Here is a 16,254-nt window from a genome sequence, read left to right on the forward strand (position 1 = left end):
GTTTCAATGTAAATACCTAGATATTACTTTAATTCATAACAAATATGATTAGATTCCATTCTGACTATTCTTAGATTTTTTTAGCACTGCCACTATATACTTGTGACAGTTTATAAATGTCATGTAGACATTTAGTTAGGTCTTATGTCTGAAGCCAATTCTTGACAGTGACTTCCGAAGCCCCACTCATTTTAATTGTTATTTTTTTGTTACGTTAGAAATCTTCGTTAGAAAACGATCTCGTCTGCTTTTTATCGTGTATTACTATTTTTGTTCAATCGGGCGCACCTCGATTAACTAGACACACGCGATATAAACAATAATATTTTACGGGAATTTTTACTTTGATTTATCATTTTACAATACGTTAACATGTATTTATTTTTTTATATTTTATTTACAATACGTGCGATACACTGGAGTTATTTTTTTCAAAATGAATATGATATAATTACTTGATGTCTCGCAACGTGAGTGCGACTAAACTGTTTCCGGTTTAATAGTCCCTATTCATAGAGTTATGTCCCTGTGTTATATAGTATTGTGTCTGGGTAGTTCGAGAAGAAAATGTCACACGGAGAATTCAGTTTTGTTTATAAAATTTTATTCAACATTTTATACACGTTGAAAGTGTTGAGTAAGCCTTCTAGTCTTCAAAATGTGGATTATTCTTGTGACAATATCCAAAATGACAGGCACATAAATGATTCGCAGTAACTGCGAATCAAAAACGTCAGATTTTAATTTTTGGATAGCAACGGACGAAATATGTATCGCAAATTGCGCTGCGATACTGGTTGTCGGCAGCCCTGCACACAGCATCGAATCCGAACTTGAAGAAGCAGCCTCTACCTCATTGGAAGATTTTAACTCCATCACATGGGATCAAGTACAGGAGGCCACCAACAGTGATCAAAACCTTGTGGACCTAATTAACTTCATCGAAGAAGGTAATATTCCGCCGTCATATGAGGATTGGCCATTAGCCCTGTGCAATTATCATCGGTTCCGGGACGACTTATACACATTAAATGGAGTACTAATGTACAAGGATAGAATCATCATCCCCGAATCCCTCCGTGACCAGTGCATTCGTGCCCTCCACTCAGCGCACCAGGGCACCTCAATGATGACAGCAAGAGCAGAATCATCCATTTTCTGGCCAGGCATCACTAATAACATCGCTCAGGCTAGATCACAGTGCTACCATTGCAACAGAATCGCACCCTCACAACCTAGTGCTCCACCTACTCCTTTAGTCGAACCACAATATCCGTTTCAGTGCATATGTGCCGATTACTTCGAATACAAGGGACACAACTACCTCGTTATAGTTGACCGGTAATCTAATTGGCCGATCGTCGAACGCGCCTCCGAGGGCGCAACTGGTCTAGTCAATTGCCTCCGCCAAACTTTCGAAACATATGGTATTGCCGACGAATTATCATCCGACGGGGGACCTGAATTCACATCCGCCACAACCAGAACCCTCCTTAAACAATGGGGCGTACATCATCGTCTATCATCCGTTGCCTTTCCGCACAGTAATTGTCGCACAGAAATAGGAGTGAAAACCATAAAGCGTCTCATCGCCAACAACACAGGTCCTAGTGGTACTTTAGACACCAATAAGTTCCAACGGGCAATCTTACAGTATCGTAACGCCCCGGACCCTACTACAAAGTTATCACCATCCCAATGTGTATTTGGCCGACCTACAAAGGACTTCATCCCCATTCATCCTGGTCGCTATCTCCCGCATCCTACGTGGCGCTCTACTTTGGCAGCCCGCGAGGAAGCTTTGCGTAATCGACACATACGCGACGCCGAACGTTGGTCAGAGCATACACATCGCCTTCCACCACTGAAAGTAGGTGATACAGTTCGAATTCAAAACCAAACGGGACCGTATCCAACCAAATGGGACAAAACCGGTACCATTATAGAGGTCCAACAATTTGACCAATATCTTGTCCGTGTGGATGGTTCCGGACGTTCTACCCTTCGCCACAGGAAATTCCTCAGAAAGTATGTACCTGTTAAGCTGCCACCCTCTCAACGGTCAATCTTAGACGACCTCCGGACCATCCCATATCACCCACCTGACCTCAGAGCCGATTTGCCTCAACTGGAAGAAACACAGCTGGACACTCAACAAAGAGGATCTAGAACCGTCACTCCAACTTTGCAAGATCAATCTACCCCTGTTCCACCGACCATTGTCCCACCTCCTTCGCACGCAAGACCCCCAGTGATACCGCCTCTACCTCCTCGTCAATTGCAGGACGAACCCCTACCACCAACAACCAATCCAACTGCCACCGTTGAACAAACTCAACCACCTTTACAGTTACGATGATCCCTCCGTGCGCGAGGACCACCGGCTTGGTTAAAAGACTATACTAAATAGTGCAACACTAATAACTATCAGTCCCAATACTATTATTGACAATATCTCATGGGACTTGGGGGGAGATAGAGAATTATTATAATTAGTGGTCTCAATCCTTTGACATTAAATTAGAGTTATCTGCTTAGTGAACAAAATGGAAGATACAAACGAACAGGCATCTCTGCCTTTGAACTTTCTTTGCGGTAATTGTTATCTTATACGCATCAGTAATGTGCATAATCATACATTCTAAGTGCCACTTTTCTGTATTTCATTATCATTATGAAACCGTACTCATGTAGTTTTAATATTGTTCATTTCAGATATTATCATTCTTCATGTAGAATAAACATACTATACTATTAGTCACTACGAAATGCCCAAGGGTTATTCTCTAGTAACGTTTTTAGCTTTGCACACTCTAGAGATCATAATTTTATCCGATTTTGATTCAACTTGAAATGCATGTTTATAACCCAAAGATCTTGGTTCCTTGGTTTGATATTCGCGCATAGATCTACCGGACAATTCGGTTAATGTCGTTTTACTTACTAACTTAGGCTAATGATGAGGAAATCTCTACATTTTTGTTTCTAATGCTTAAAGATGGGTTCCCAGAGAAGTATTTATCGGGTGGTTACTTCCAATAAAAGTATGGCAATTTTGGTATATGGAAAGTAGAGATGTCCAATCTTACTAGAAAAATACTGAATTCCCCGAAAAACACTCATGGAGCGTATAAAGGACAAAAATGTAAGGGTTCCCCGTATCGACAGCCCGACGATTAGGAAATTCTGCACGCGTGATGTCAAACGTCACACACGAACATTGAACGCTTGTTGTACAAGTTGATAAACTTTATGAAGAGTTAGATGTACAACACTTTCTGAGATAAAAAAGACGGAACAACAAGCGGGTAGTGGTTAATCTGAGAATTTAATTAGGATTCGATATTTGTAATAAATAGTAAGCGATTAAAGACAACATCGTCTTATGTATGCAATGAATTCTCCTCTGACTCCCGAAGGGGTAAGTCACCACAAGACATAAACATGACCTGTTTTTATAGCAGGGCATTCCTTGGCAATTACAATGTTTGAGAAGGATTTGAAGCAAAATCATGAAAAATTAATTAGTTTGAATATGTTTTTAGTCCATATATACCATTAAATCACCCAGTTTGAACGCGGGAATGTATTTTTACTTTAAGTGGAAGTTCGCTTGTTGTTAATTCACTTATTTTAGTTTCATTTTTTATTTACTGTTAGCACGATGTAACATAAAATCAGTTTAGTTTAGTTTAAGCAATAAGGTATCCATCAATTAATATTATTAATAAATTTTCAAAAAAGGAAGATCCCACAAAACCTTGCAACAAATGCGATGTAGGCTAGACGATTTTGATCCAATTAACAAATAATGCAAAAGATCTGAGCTAATTTAAGTTCTAGCAGGGTTGGATGTAGATAACAAATCTTACCTCTCAACCCTCCGTGTTTCGAGATAAGAAATGATGCCATTAACTCCAATGTAGCACATGCGGGAGCGATTCACACCCGGCATTTGTAAACAAAATTGACAATATTTTTAATCAAAACACCGATTGATTATTGTTATTTATAATATTTCTGCCACATCCAACTACAATTTAGCATATAATCCTACCTGAAACGGGTACAAATCGTCGTTTTTAAAATCGAGGCATTAAGCCGTTAATTAACATACGCTGTCATCATGAAGGCGGGGCTAAATATAAGGCTTTTATAACAGCCAATCAAAAGGGCAATCTACTGTCTGATTCATTGTAAATTTTAAACGGATTTCTTCGATTATGAACAAACTACTTAACTTTGGTTATTATAAACTTACCTGTGTGTTTGTAATGAACTCCCGTTCGATAAAATCCATTGCACAACTAATTATCACAACGATGAGAACAATTTCTCTCTTGAAAAATTTGAAAATTTACTTGTAATTTCGACAGAGTCGATGTCAACAATGTCTTCGTGACGTAATGGTCGTATCCAATATACCTGTTGCGGGGGTTGGTTAACATTGAAAGATAATTTGACAGCGCGATCATTTTGATCGTATATGGGTTTGGGCGACGAAAAATATCAATTGAAGGCAATTACATAGGAGATTTATATGGAAACCATTGATCGCCAGTCTATCAAATTTTCTTCACAATTAAAATATCACTGATTGCACGGATACTCGTAAAAATAAAGTCATGAATAAACTATAAATATCCTATCTTCTTTATGTTATAAATAATTTAACAAGGATCATGAAGCTTACCTCCGAATTCTCTGAGTGTATTTTTAATTTTATACGCATTCTTTCGATCGAATAATAACCGCTTCAGTAACATCTTTAAGCGTGTTGCGGCAGCCCTCAGCGTGTCTATTGCCGTATTGGGTGCCCGGGTGGGTATATAATGCTACTAAGCCCGTATGACCCCGTAAGAAGCGGAACATTAATTCCCGATTCGACAGTTTTGACCGAAGTGTGATAAAGCCCGTAAAACGAATGTATAGTTGTGTTTGTGCGGCATGCGTGTTCAAAAGTAAATAATCCCATCCGAGTCGCTAATCAAATAATTAGAACAAAATATTTCAAAAAGTAAAGCTATAAAATTTGCAGAGATTTTACTAGAATGTAAAAGACGGTAACTAAATACAGGAATGCGGGTAGTTATGTGTGCGAATGCCAATTGTCGTAGGTATCCAGACCACTCGGACCAAAGACTACTCGGACTAAGACCAGTCGGACCAAAACAAGACCAGTCGGACCAATTAAATTATATTATAAGGCTAGACAATATGCTATTTATTTATTATTAAATCACAATACAAAGAAGCAAATAATTCTTATACGGAATTCTTATATTTCGAGTTGTTTGGTTCAATTTTGTGTACGGAAAATAAATCAACGATTAGTTTTAAAATTAATTAATAATGGTGCCAAAAAAAAATATCAATCTAATTTTTCTTTACTCTTGCAATGAGACTCGGTATGTCCAGACTTTTGACAGTTTCTACATATACGGGTATACTGTTCTTGTCTGATAGCCTAATTTTACTTTTTCCACATTCTCGGTATCCCCAGTGGTTTCATTCCGTTCTACCCCACTAACCCCTGGGTTACTATATATGGGGGGGTGGGGGTGGGGTGGAGACACGTTTTCAAGTTATCCGCCCTTGATGCGTTAATATAAACAGCACATGATAATACGAAGACCGGACGTTTATATGCCCCTTTTTAAACGTGACTACAAGTGTGGTTCTCGATATTTTGCGATTTGGAATACAATTATCAATTTATTCAAACAACACGTTATTATTAGTTCGAGTAGTCATATTAAAACACACACAATTATCAATTTATTCAAATAACACTTTATTATTGGTTCGAGTAGTCATATTAAAATAAACACAATTATCAATTTATTAAAATAACACTTTATTATTGGTTCGAGTAATTATATTAAAACAAACGCAATTATCAATTTATTAAAACAACATTTTATTATTGGTCCGAGTCGTCTTTCTGTTGGGTCCGAATAGTCTTTTTGTATGGTCCGAGTAGTCTATTTGTTTGGGCTGAGTGGTCTATCAGTTGGTCCGACTGGTCTTGAACCGAGTGGTCTTTGGTCCGAGTGGTCATGGATTCTTGTCGTAATTGTACTTGAATTTCCTATGCTGTCACCCCTAATACGAAATGATATCTTCCGCAGAGTGACATAACCATCTTCCATATTGGTATTTTTCTCTGGGAAAAGTTTGTGATATTTCAATTTTTCAAGAGAGAACTTGTTTTCATCGTTGTGATAATTAGTTGTGCAATGGATTTTATCGAACGGGAGTTCATTACAAACACACAGGTAAGTTTATAATAACCAACGTTAAGTAGTTTGTTCATAATCGAAGAAATCCGTTTAAAATTTACGATGAATCAGACAGTAAAGCATTTTAACTATGAAAGGATTTCGATAGCGGTGAAAGTCAGACAAAAACAACGCTTCATTAATTAAAGCGCGAATATTTGGAGTTAGGCGACAGTTGTACCACTACATTGGCCTCTGTAAGTTTAATTAATCATAATAGCATAAACTCATCTTATTTTAAAGATGTAACACTAACATGCATTAATAAAGAAATTGAGTTTGCCACTTGGAACTAAAGGCATCCAATAAACAGCTAAAAATAAACACATCAGTATCTCAACGTTTTTAGCTACGTTCTCGTAGCTAGGTTGGATGATGATGGGGATGGGAAGTGAATAAGTAATTAAAATATTTGTTACCGATTTCTTCAGTTCTTTCTGGAACTTTTCTTCAGTTTCTATGGTGATTCCCAGTAAATCTTGGTCACTTAATACGTCAGGGTTTAGAAATTCTCGGTACAAATTTACCAGAACCTTCTTTTTAACGTCACCTGATGGAAATTTTATATTGTTCCGTCTCAATTCGCTCTTTAATTTCACTTTCGTCAGTTTGTCAGCATGATCAACTACAAAGTTCATCGTATGCAAATTCAGGGTTCGACTTCGAAAGCGGAAATGGCGCGAAACGAACAAAGATGAAAGAAAATATTTGATTGGTTGATTAGTCTGCAGATTAATTTATCGACCAATCAAATATATTCCGGAAGTGAATATTACTTTTACTTTACAATTTCCAAAATCTGTTTCCGGTTAATGAAGGGATTTTGGGATTTTGTTTTGCAGCTTAGAGATAAATAAATCTAATGATGTGAATATGAAGGTTTTAACGTGGAATATCAATGGTATACGAGCGAGCAAGAAGTCACTGAAAGTTTTATTTGATTCACTTGATGCTGACATAATATGTCTTCAAGAAACAAAAGTGACCCGTAAGTGTATGATTTTTAATTTATTTTGTAGAAATATTTCTGTTGTTGACATTTGAATTTTGATGATGTATGTAGAGTCGACAAGAGAGGACAGTCATTTGGTCAAATAAAACTTTAACATCATACTAGACACTTGAAGAAGATAGGCAAAGACCATGCCGTGTGATTACATGTCATTTGGGACTCACGTCATTTGGGACTCAAAAAAATATGACCACGACATTTGGGACTCGGGTATACCACGTTTGGGACTTTGGTATACGTCGTTTGGGACTCGGGTATACGACGTTTCGGACTCGGGATAATTTCTTAGAAATAGGCCAATTCAAAACACGAAAGAAAATATTTATTAACATGAAACACGTGGTTAGTAAAAGACTCAACCAAACGATAAAACATTAGTTGCACTTACGATTCTTTGATAATCATTGTTTCTCATAAAAGTTATATATTTATTTAAAACAAATAATATGCTGATGAATTTATTTGAAAATGACCTACACAAAAAACAAAATAAATATTTACACGACATGCAATCTTTTTTTACAAGCCCCTAGAAATTGTTAACGATAATCCGTGAGCTGCACATTGACATGCTTGTCGTAGATGGCAATACCAATCGATAAATTAGTGCATACAAGGCAAAGTTTTTTTGTGGAAAATATAAGAAATGGCAACGATCAAAGTGGAATAATTAAAGCTGATTAACTGATAATCCCAATGTTATTAAAGTATGTTCAAAGAAACCTAACGGTTCTTTGGTGGATGAGGAAAAACTTGAAAATCATCGAGAATGGCGGCCGTGTGTTGATTGCAGTTATATACCGTTTCACGAAAAAACATTAGCAGTGGTCGGTCAATGAAGCTCGTTTACTATTTGATAAAAGAAAAACAACGAAGTATTACTAAATATACACAAATTTTGAACAATATATTATTGTCAAGTTTTATACTCGCAGATAAAACAAAACAAAGGAAAACTAGCAGTGTTATTCGCGGTCTCAACAATCGGCGATCAACTAAATAAAACGAAAGACAACTAAGACAGCTGTTATCTAATAAATAAATAGTCCCAACTGTCGTTTATATTGAGTCCCAAATGTCGTTTGTGTTGAGTCCCAATTGACGCCAATCAAGTCCCAGACATCGTCAACTGAGTCCCAAATGTTGTTTATGTTGAGTCCCAAATGACGTGAGTCCCAAATGACGTGATACCTGCTGTGTGCTAGTATGAAGGAAATTGTGCCTGGACAGTGGTGATTACTGATGCAGTCTACTCTTACTAACTTCCATTTGTGGTGTGTCAGGCCTCGAAATGTTTAAAAAAAGCTACCTGTCGCAAGCGACAGGTAGCTTTTCTTCATACCTGTTGCTTCAGTAAATAACCTGTCACTCTCAATTATCAAACTCAAAGAATAATCACATCACACATATCCATACATGTAGGTACACACGCACCTGGTTAGGTCTTTGACGTACATTGCTCTATATAAATATTGTAATATGAAACCTTTTTATTTCTTCGACATCGGAATGCCTAAAAGTTCTTGAAAGTCGGCTAAACTGCTTTGGCTCGGCGATTCGAAGATTCGTACAATTCTATCATCCGTATCCACGTGAATTCCGCAAAGTATCATAGTACAACACTTCCGTACTAAATCGAATACTTCACCGTTGAGTTGTAGAATTCAGATTTTAAAATATCCGTAATAAATTGAATATCAAAACACGAATCACACCTGTGCATGGCACCGTATTTACATGTACCGCGTGCGAAGGACAGATAACGCCACCTGGAATTCCCTTCTCACATTTCCAATTCCAACCACTACTATATTTACTGTGGTGTCGTTACGGTAGAATTATTTCAGGTGACTTAGGGGTGCGTTTTAATTTATTTAGATATAATACTCCATAATGTTATAAACTAGTGTCAAGCAGATCAAAACAAGCGTAGATGGTGTGAAATTCATTGATATAAAATTGTCTACTTCCAAACTGTGTGAGTAACTGTAGCCTACGACAGAGCGAAATGTAATTGTAAACAGTGCAAATGGTGGCTTTTCGCGGTATTTCCGTGCTTAATTCTTGCATTTAGAAACAAATAATTAAATGTACATGACGTGGACGTGAGTATTGTGGTCAATTTACTGAACATCAAGTAAAATTTAGTCTACCTGTCGGCGACAAGTAGACAGGCTAACATTTCGAGCCATGGTAAGGCTAATCCCAGCTGTATAGCACTTTCGCACCTCTACCGGTTTCAGAGGGTGTTAAGGGGGACCAGCCATGACCTCAAATCAAATTTCAGCCGAATCGATCAATAACTTTTGGTTTTACCGACCTTTTAGCTTCTGCGAGAGATAAGTTCATGCAATAAACGCCATTTTGTTTGTTGACTATATTTAGACTCGAATAACAAGAAACCAAGACGGATTCCGACAATTTATCGATCGATACGGCTGAAATTTGATGGGAGGAAATGGCTAGCCCCCCTCAACATCCCCTGAAAATTTCAAGTCTCTACGATCACGGGAACTGGTGGAGGTGCGAAAGTGAAATAGCACCCTAATCTCACTTGGAATTTAGATCCAAAGATATTTTTTGGGTGTCCTCCATTAAATCCCATTGCAACCCTTCATAATTGGGAAATCTTTGGGAAAAATCATGTTTTTTTCGTCCCATCCGGACAACTATACATACGTTGTCTCTTGCCTGACCCTCTGTCATGTTGTTCCCATGTTAATTAAAGGTAATATTGTTAATTACAGGTGATATGTTAGATGAACCATCAGCTATTGTTGAAGGGTATAATGCTTATTACAGTTTCTCACGCAAGAGAAGTGGATATTCAGGTATTGTACTGTGTATATATTACAGAGCATGAGCACAATATAGCCACGTAGTATAAACTCCTCTACTCCTTCATATTATTAATTATTTTCAGGTGTTGCAACATTTTGTAAAGACACAGCAGCACCTTGTAAAGCTGAAGAAGGACTGAGTGGATTGTTAACCAGCCAATCAGAAGATAGTGTAGGTTTCTATGGTAATTTGGATGATTTTGATGTGGAGAATAAGGAATTAGAAAATCTAGATGCCGAGGGCCGAGCAGTTATTACACAACATAGAATAAAGTAAGCTTAATTCCCACTTTATTCTACACCAGTCTGTATTTCAATTCAGCAAGAGCCGGGGGGGTTGGATGGTTGAATTGTTAGCGCGTGCGACGTATCATAAGGTCTGCCTTTGGGTCAACTGCCATGGTTTCTATTCCCGGGTTGTACGTGACAAGGAGTAGAGTTGCCTGTCAAACCTCGTTTTCTTCGGGTCCTCCGGTTTCCTCCGACTGCTAAAGACCCCTATGCGCAAGCGTATTATTGAAATAAAATTGAGCCATATGTTAGTCCCAAAATGACCCCTCTCTCTGTGTTTTAGATGTAAAGATGGAGAAGTAGAAAATGTTGCGATAATCAATGTTTACGTCCCAAGAGCTGCAGAAAGAGAAGATCGACAACAATACAAATTACGCTTTCTTTCACTGCTACAAAACAGAGCTGAGACATTACTACAGAACAATAGGTATCAGTATCTTCAAACATTCCAATTTTTATTCACATTCAGGAATTACAGAGTTTTATCCCTTACGGAGGAATATGATATTGAAATGGGCTCTGTCTGCCATCTGCTCTCTTATCTTTCTGCACGTCCTACCTTTGTGGGTATATTGAAAAAAACAATCATTTCATTTCTATGGAATGTATTCTGGAACAGATCTCAAAAACAGTTCAAGATATCTTTATGAGACTTTGTACCGGTACACACTTGGGATATTGATGACTGGGTCTTCTTGTTTTATTTTAGTTCAAAATTTTATGCTATGTTTTACACCCCCCTCCTCCAGGATGCGCTACCATCTTTCTGCATGCAGAAGTTGAATTTATCCAGTCCTAAATTTCATTTCAAACCTGTATTCATCTGGCGAAAGTTTTCATGTCAGTCGCAAACAACTATACTTTAGACATGTCACCTGTGTGTCACCTTAAATCATCCAATGAAATTGTTAAACATAAATTATGCAAGAGCTTAATCTGCATATGTCTTTCTTTAGACCTGAAATGTTATCTAAACTATTAATGAGACATTATTGTGTGTATCATAAAGCTTTTTCTTCTAAGCTCTGTGTGCATATGAAAATGCCCTGTGTAAATAATAAAGCCTATTCATTCCATGCCCTGTGTTTATGATACAGCCTTTTCTGCCTCTCCTTTTGCATATGATAAAGCCAATTTATTCCTTGCCCTAAGTGTATGTTAGAGCCCTGTGCATAATATTATGATAAAGCCTATTTCTTCGATGCCCTGTGTGTATGAGCCATTTCTTCTGTGCCCTATGCATATGATATTAAGCCTTTTCTTCCATGCTCTGTGCATGATAAAGCATTTTCTTCCATGCTCTGTGTGGATGATAAAGCCATTTCTTCCATGCCCTGTGTGTATGATAAAGCTTTTCCTTCCATGTCCTGTGTGTATGATAAAGCTTCCTTCCATGCCCTGTGTGTATGATAAAGCTTTTACTTCCATGTCCTGTGTGTATGGTAAAGCTTTTCCTTCCATGCCCTGTGTGTATGATAAAGCTTTTCCTTCCATGTCCTGTGTGTAATATAAAGCTTTTCCTTCCATGTCCTGTGTGTATGATAAAGCATTTCCTTCCATGCCCTTTGTGTATGATAAAGCCTCTTCCTTTCCTTCCATACAAGTGGACTGGAAAAATGATGAATTAGTGATGGCTGGTTTTTTTAATGAATGTATTTTTGTCTCTGTTTTCTGTTTTCCAGTCATGTTATAGTTCTAGGAGATATTAATACAACACACAGTCCACTGGATAACTGTGATACAGAGAGTGAGGTAAATAATTCCATGTGGCAGAATGTTTCAGTTAGGAATGCAACATGGGAGATTATAAACATTAGATATTTTTTCTGGACCAGGAACTGCTCTCCAACAAGCACTACTCATCTTGCAGATGTTCTTTAGGTGCCAGAGGGTTGGATGGCCGAATGGTTAGCGTGTTGCGTCATAAGGTCTGTCATTGAATCAGGAGGCATGGTTTTGTTTCCTTGCTTGTATGTGACAGTGGGTTTTCTTTGGGTCCTCTGGTTTCCCCTCACTGCTAAAGACCCCTATACTCAAGCTAATTAATGAAATAAAATTGAATTATATGTTAATCCTGAAATGACCTAGTTTGTATGGAGTGGAGTTAAACTGCATCTCTCTCTCTCTCTCTCTCTCTCTCTTGGGGTGACATTCCTCAATAAAAGACTGCTAATTTATGTATGAATCTTGGCAGGCTTGTTCCTTGGAAAATTTCTTATCGATTGGCAGACTTTGATTTTTGATATGATGTCACAATTCCAAATATGGCTATGATGATGTCATTCTCAGTTCCTGGTCCATAGTGCTGTGGTATTTGTTTCTTAATTGAAGATGCATTATACAAGAGCTAAATCTGCCTATTGCAGGTCTTTCTTTAGGCCTTAATTGTTAAATAAACTATTAATTAGACATTAATTAACTTATCCAGACCATAATCAACTCTAGATGGCATTGGGTGGCTCCGATTTTTGGTAGATTAGAACGGTTCGGCCATTTAATGATTTAAATTAAAAATAGATTCGAATAACCAGCACTGTGGTTACGATAATACAAAATCAAAACTACAAACAGTGATTACTTCGCTCAGAATAAAGTTATTTGAATGAAATTTTCACTGTATTCATTTGACATTATCTATTTTTGAGCTATTATAGCAAGAACGGCCAGTTCTTTATCTAAATCTTACATAAAGTATCTTTAAATGATGAAGAATGAATTTCAGTAAATAAACCGAGTAAAATGAGATATTCTCTGATAAATGGAAATGACGATAAGTGACTATAAATAAAGAAGGTGGGGGCCCTTCGGGGCTAAATCTTATTGTATAGCCATCCGTTGCAAAAGTTCTTAAGTGTGAATCCATTTGATTTAAATTGGTTCAAGTGTAAGAAAGAAGGGGACTATTAAAATGGGTCTGTCTGTCCGTCCGTCCGTCCGTCCCACTTTTTGGGACACAATAACTCTCCTTCTAATTGACCTAGAATGTTCAAACCGGGTGTAGGTGTTTATTAGGTCAATGCCTTGATGGAGTTCGAAGATGAGCATTTTCTGCTAAGGGTAAGCAGAGATAAGCAATTTGATTGGTTGATGCTTTGGGACACGATAACTTTAGTTCTAATTAAGTGAGAGTGATGAAACTTGGTGTATAGTTTCAGTACATCAATACCTTGACTATGTTCGATGATGAGAATTTTCTGCTTAGGCTAAGGAGCAAAGAGCATTTTGATTGGTCAAGACTTTGGAACATAACAACTCTGCTTCTAATTGAGGTAGTATGTTTAAACTTGATGTAGATGTTCGTCTTGACTGGGTTCAATGATTGACATATCGAGTTAAAGCTAAGCAGAGATAAGCAATTTCCTTGGTCGATGTTTTGGGACAAGAACTTTGATTCTATCTCATAAAGACTGATGAAACTTAGTGTATAGTTGATAATCAGTTTGATTGTTTGATACTTTTGAAAAAAATAGATGTGCGATTAATTAATATGTGTCATCTATTTATTGGAGGATTTCGGCGGGGGTCATCAGCCTCACTGTTGGCTTGTTTTGTTACAGTCGGGATCCATCGTGAAAATCTCAATTATTTGTATCGTAACATTTCTACCTGCCTGTCGAAAAGGTATTTGAACAGGTTTTGGTCTGATATATAAAATATATGGAAATTATTCTTTGATTCACTTTCCAAAAAATCATAGGATGTTAATTCACTTAAAAATTTGTGCAATTTAAATTCTGATTTTGTATTAAGAAATTGCTTTTCATTTTAAGGAATTTACCAAAAGACCAAGTCGACTGTGGATGAATCAGTTTTTACGAGAATCAGATCGTGATCCCAATTTAGAATGCAATGATGAAGAGAGTGAGATCCTTGGTGAGACGATGACCCCTAATCTGATTGGCGGATTTTTTGTTGATTCATTCCGTAACTTACATCCCGATAAAGAGGGTGCTTTTACCAATTGGTGCACGACAACAAATGCTAGAGAAAATAACTATGGCAGACGATTGGATTATATTTTAACCAATGAGAAGCTTCATGTTGATTGCGTAACTGATGCGATTATTATGCCGGAGATTGATGGGTCTGATCATTGTCCCGTTAAAGTTATTTATGACTGTGAAATCGTGGTTCCGAAAAAATGTCCATCCCTTTGCACGAAGTATATGCCTGAATTTCGAGGTTCTCAACAAAAGTTGTCGTCATTTTTTATTAAAAAATCAGACTCCAATGTGGAGATATCTCACACAGAAAAAGAACTGAAATCTCAAGAAATAGTTCTGTTGAAGGTTCCGGTAATTAGCAATTCCTGCCAATCCGAATCTCTGAATTTATCGAATTTAAAAAAGAGGGCATCCGACACAGTTTTATCTACCTCTAAGTCAAAAAGATCTAAAACAGATAAACCAGAAGTATCCAAGCAATCAAGTTTAAAAACATTCTTCATCAAACCTACAAAAACAGAAGAAAAATCATCGCTGTCTAAATTAATCAACCTGAAAATTTCCGAACATATTCCCAAGAGTCCTGAATCAAAAACTTTTCCAATTCAGACCAAAACGTCACCTTATTTCAATAAAGCATCAGAAAATAAAAGTGTGGTCAAATCAACTAATAAACTAGGTTCAGGGGAGGGAACTGTTGGTTCAGGGGAGATAACTGCACCTACAAAATCAAACTCCTCATCAGCATGGAAGAGTTTATTATCCGGTCCAGGAAAAGCACCACTTTGTAAAGGGCATAAAGAACCATGTGTTTTACGAACTGTTAAAAAAGATGGACCGAATAAGAATAAACAATTTTACGTGTGTGCTCGTGGGGAAGGTCACAGTTCAAATCCAGAAGCACGATGTGACCATTTTGTTTGGGTAAATCATAAATCTAAATGAAATTTTATTGTAATCAAATCATCATTGTTAATTCTGCTAGTAAACTGTTCATGTTTGTACCAGTTTGTCTTGAGATTAGGTGGGGTGGATGGCCGAATGGTTATCGCGAGCGCGTTGTGTCATTAGGTCTGTCATTGAGTCAACTGGCGTGGTTTCGATTCCCCAGTTGTTTCTTGACAAGGAGTAGGGTCGCCTGTCCAACCTCGTGGGTTCTCTCCGGGTCTTCTGGTTTTCCTCCCTGAGGCTAAAGACCCCTACGCACACGAGGGAGAAATGCGGTTTAAGGTCCACATGACACATACTAGGTCATTTCGAGACTAACATGTTTCAATTTTATTTCAGTAATTCATGAGGTTGGACAGGCGATCCAACACGTGACTCAAAGATAGACTTTATGACCAAACATGCATGCGTTAACCATTACCCCCCCTCTTTGAATGCAATATTCTGTTGGGGTCATAAAGTCAATGAGGGGATCACGTGGCTAAGTGGGTAAGACACTGGCTCGCTAGCCTGGAGGTCGGGTGTTCGATCCCTGCATTGGTCGAGAAAGTTCATCCAGATTTTCCGGCGTGGTTTCCCCTTGTCAGTGATGCAGGACGGAGGGCCTGACAAGGACAGCTGTCTAGTCGTTTGGATGTTACGAAAAACCGAGGTCCCGTGTACATATTGGCGTGCACGTAAAAGATCCCTTGGCAGTTGGAATTCGATATAAGAGTAGGCCGTAGCACCGCTGCCCGGGCCAAATTTCCCTCATAGCACACTGTATGGCGTATGCCCGTTTTCATTAGCCCAGTTTAGGAGCAGAATAGTAGGACGTTAAACCCCATTTCATTTCATTTCATAAAGTCAATGAGAAATCGATGGTGGTCTGCCTGTGTTGATTGCTATCCATATATTCTGATGTTACCACAGTCCTGTCCAATTAAAAAAAACCCAGC

The 16,254-nt window shown here is 37.8% G+C and overlaps 1 protein-coding gene and 1 long non-coding RNA gene across 3 annotated transcripts in view; one reads left to right on the top strand and one right to left on the bottom strand.

Moving 5' to 3' along the window:
• Nucleotides 1–483, bottom strand: part of LOC126827597 (uncharacterized) — a 14,935-nt gene extending 14,452 nt beyond the window's left edge. The window contains exon 1 of the long non-coding RNA XR_007682751.2: nucleotides 456–483. This is a non-coding gene — a long non-coding RNA (uncharacterized LOC126827597). The remainder of the gene's footprint in view (nucleotides 1–455) is intronic.
• Nucleotides 1–15,372, top strand: part of LOC126827536 (DNA-(apurinic or apyrimidinic site) endonuclease 2) — an 18,933-nt gene extending 3,561 nt beyond the window's left edge. Inside the window, exons 1-7 of one of the 2 annotated variants that reach the window (XM_050556993.2) lie at nucleotides 555–950; nucleotides 7,124–7,269; nucleotides 10,041–10,124; nucleotides 10,217–10,406; nucleotides 10,708–10,851; nucleotides 12,107–12,176; nucleotides 14,195–15,372. In XM_050556993.2, coding sequence (XP_050412950.1) covers nucleotides 7,155–7,269; nucleotides 10,041–10,124; nucleotides 10,217–10,406; nucleotides 10,708–10,851; nucleotides 12,107–12,176; nucleotides 14,195–15,313 — 1,722 coding nt within the window. In that variant the 5' untranslated portion in view covers nucleotides 555–950; nucleotides 7,124–7,154 and the 3' untranslated portion in view covers nucleotides 15,314–15,372. Of the gene's footprint in view, nucleotides 1–554; nucleotides 951–7,123; nucleotides 7,270–10,040; nucleotides 10,125–10,216; nucleotides 10,407–10,707; nucleotides 10,852–12,106; nucleotides 12,177–14,194 lie in introns of those variants that run through there. The other variant, XM_050556992.2, reaches the window with a different exon arrangement.
• Nucleotides 15,373–16,254: the final 882 nt, after the last annotated feature.

Source organism: Patella vulgata, chromosome 7 (genome assembly GCF_932274485.2).
Source record: "Patella vulgata chromosome 7, xgPatVulg1.2, whole genome shotgun sequence".
Taxonomy (NCBI): Eukaryota; Metazoa; Mollusca; class Gastropoda; family Patellidae; genus Patella; species Patella vulgata.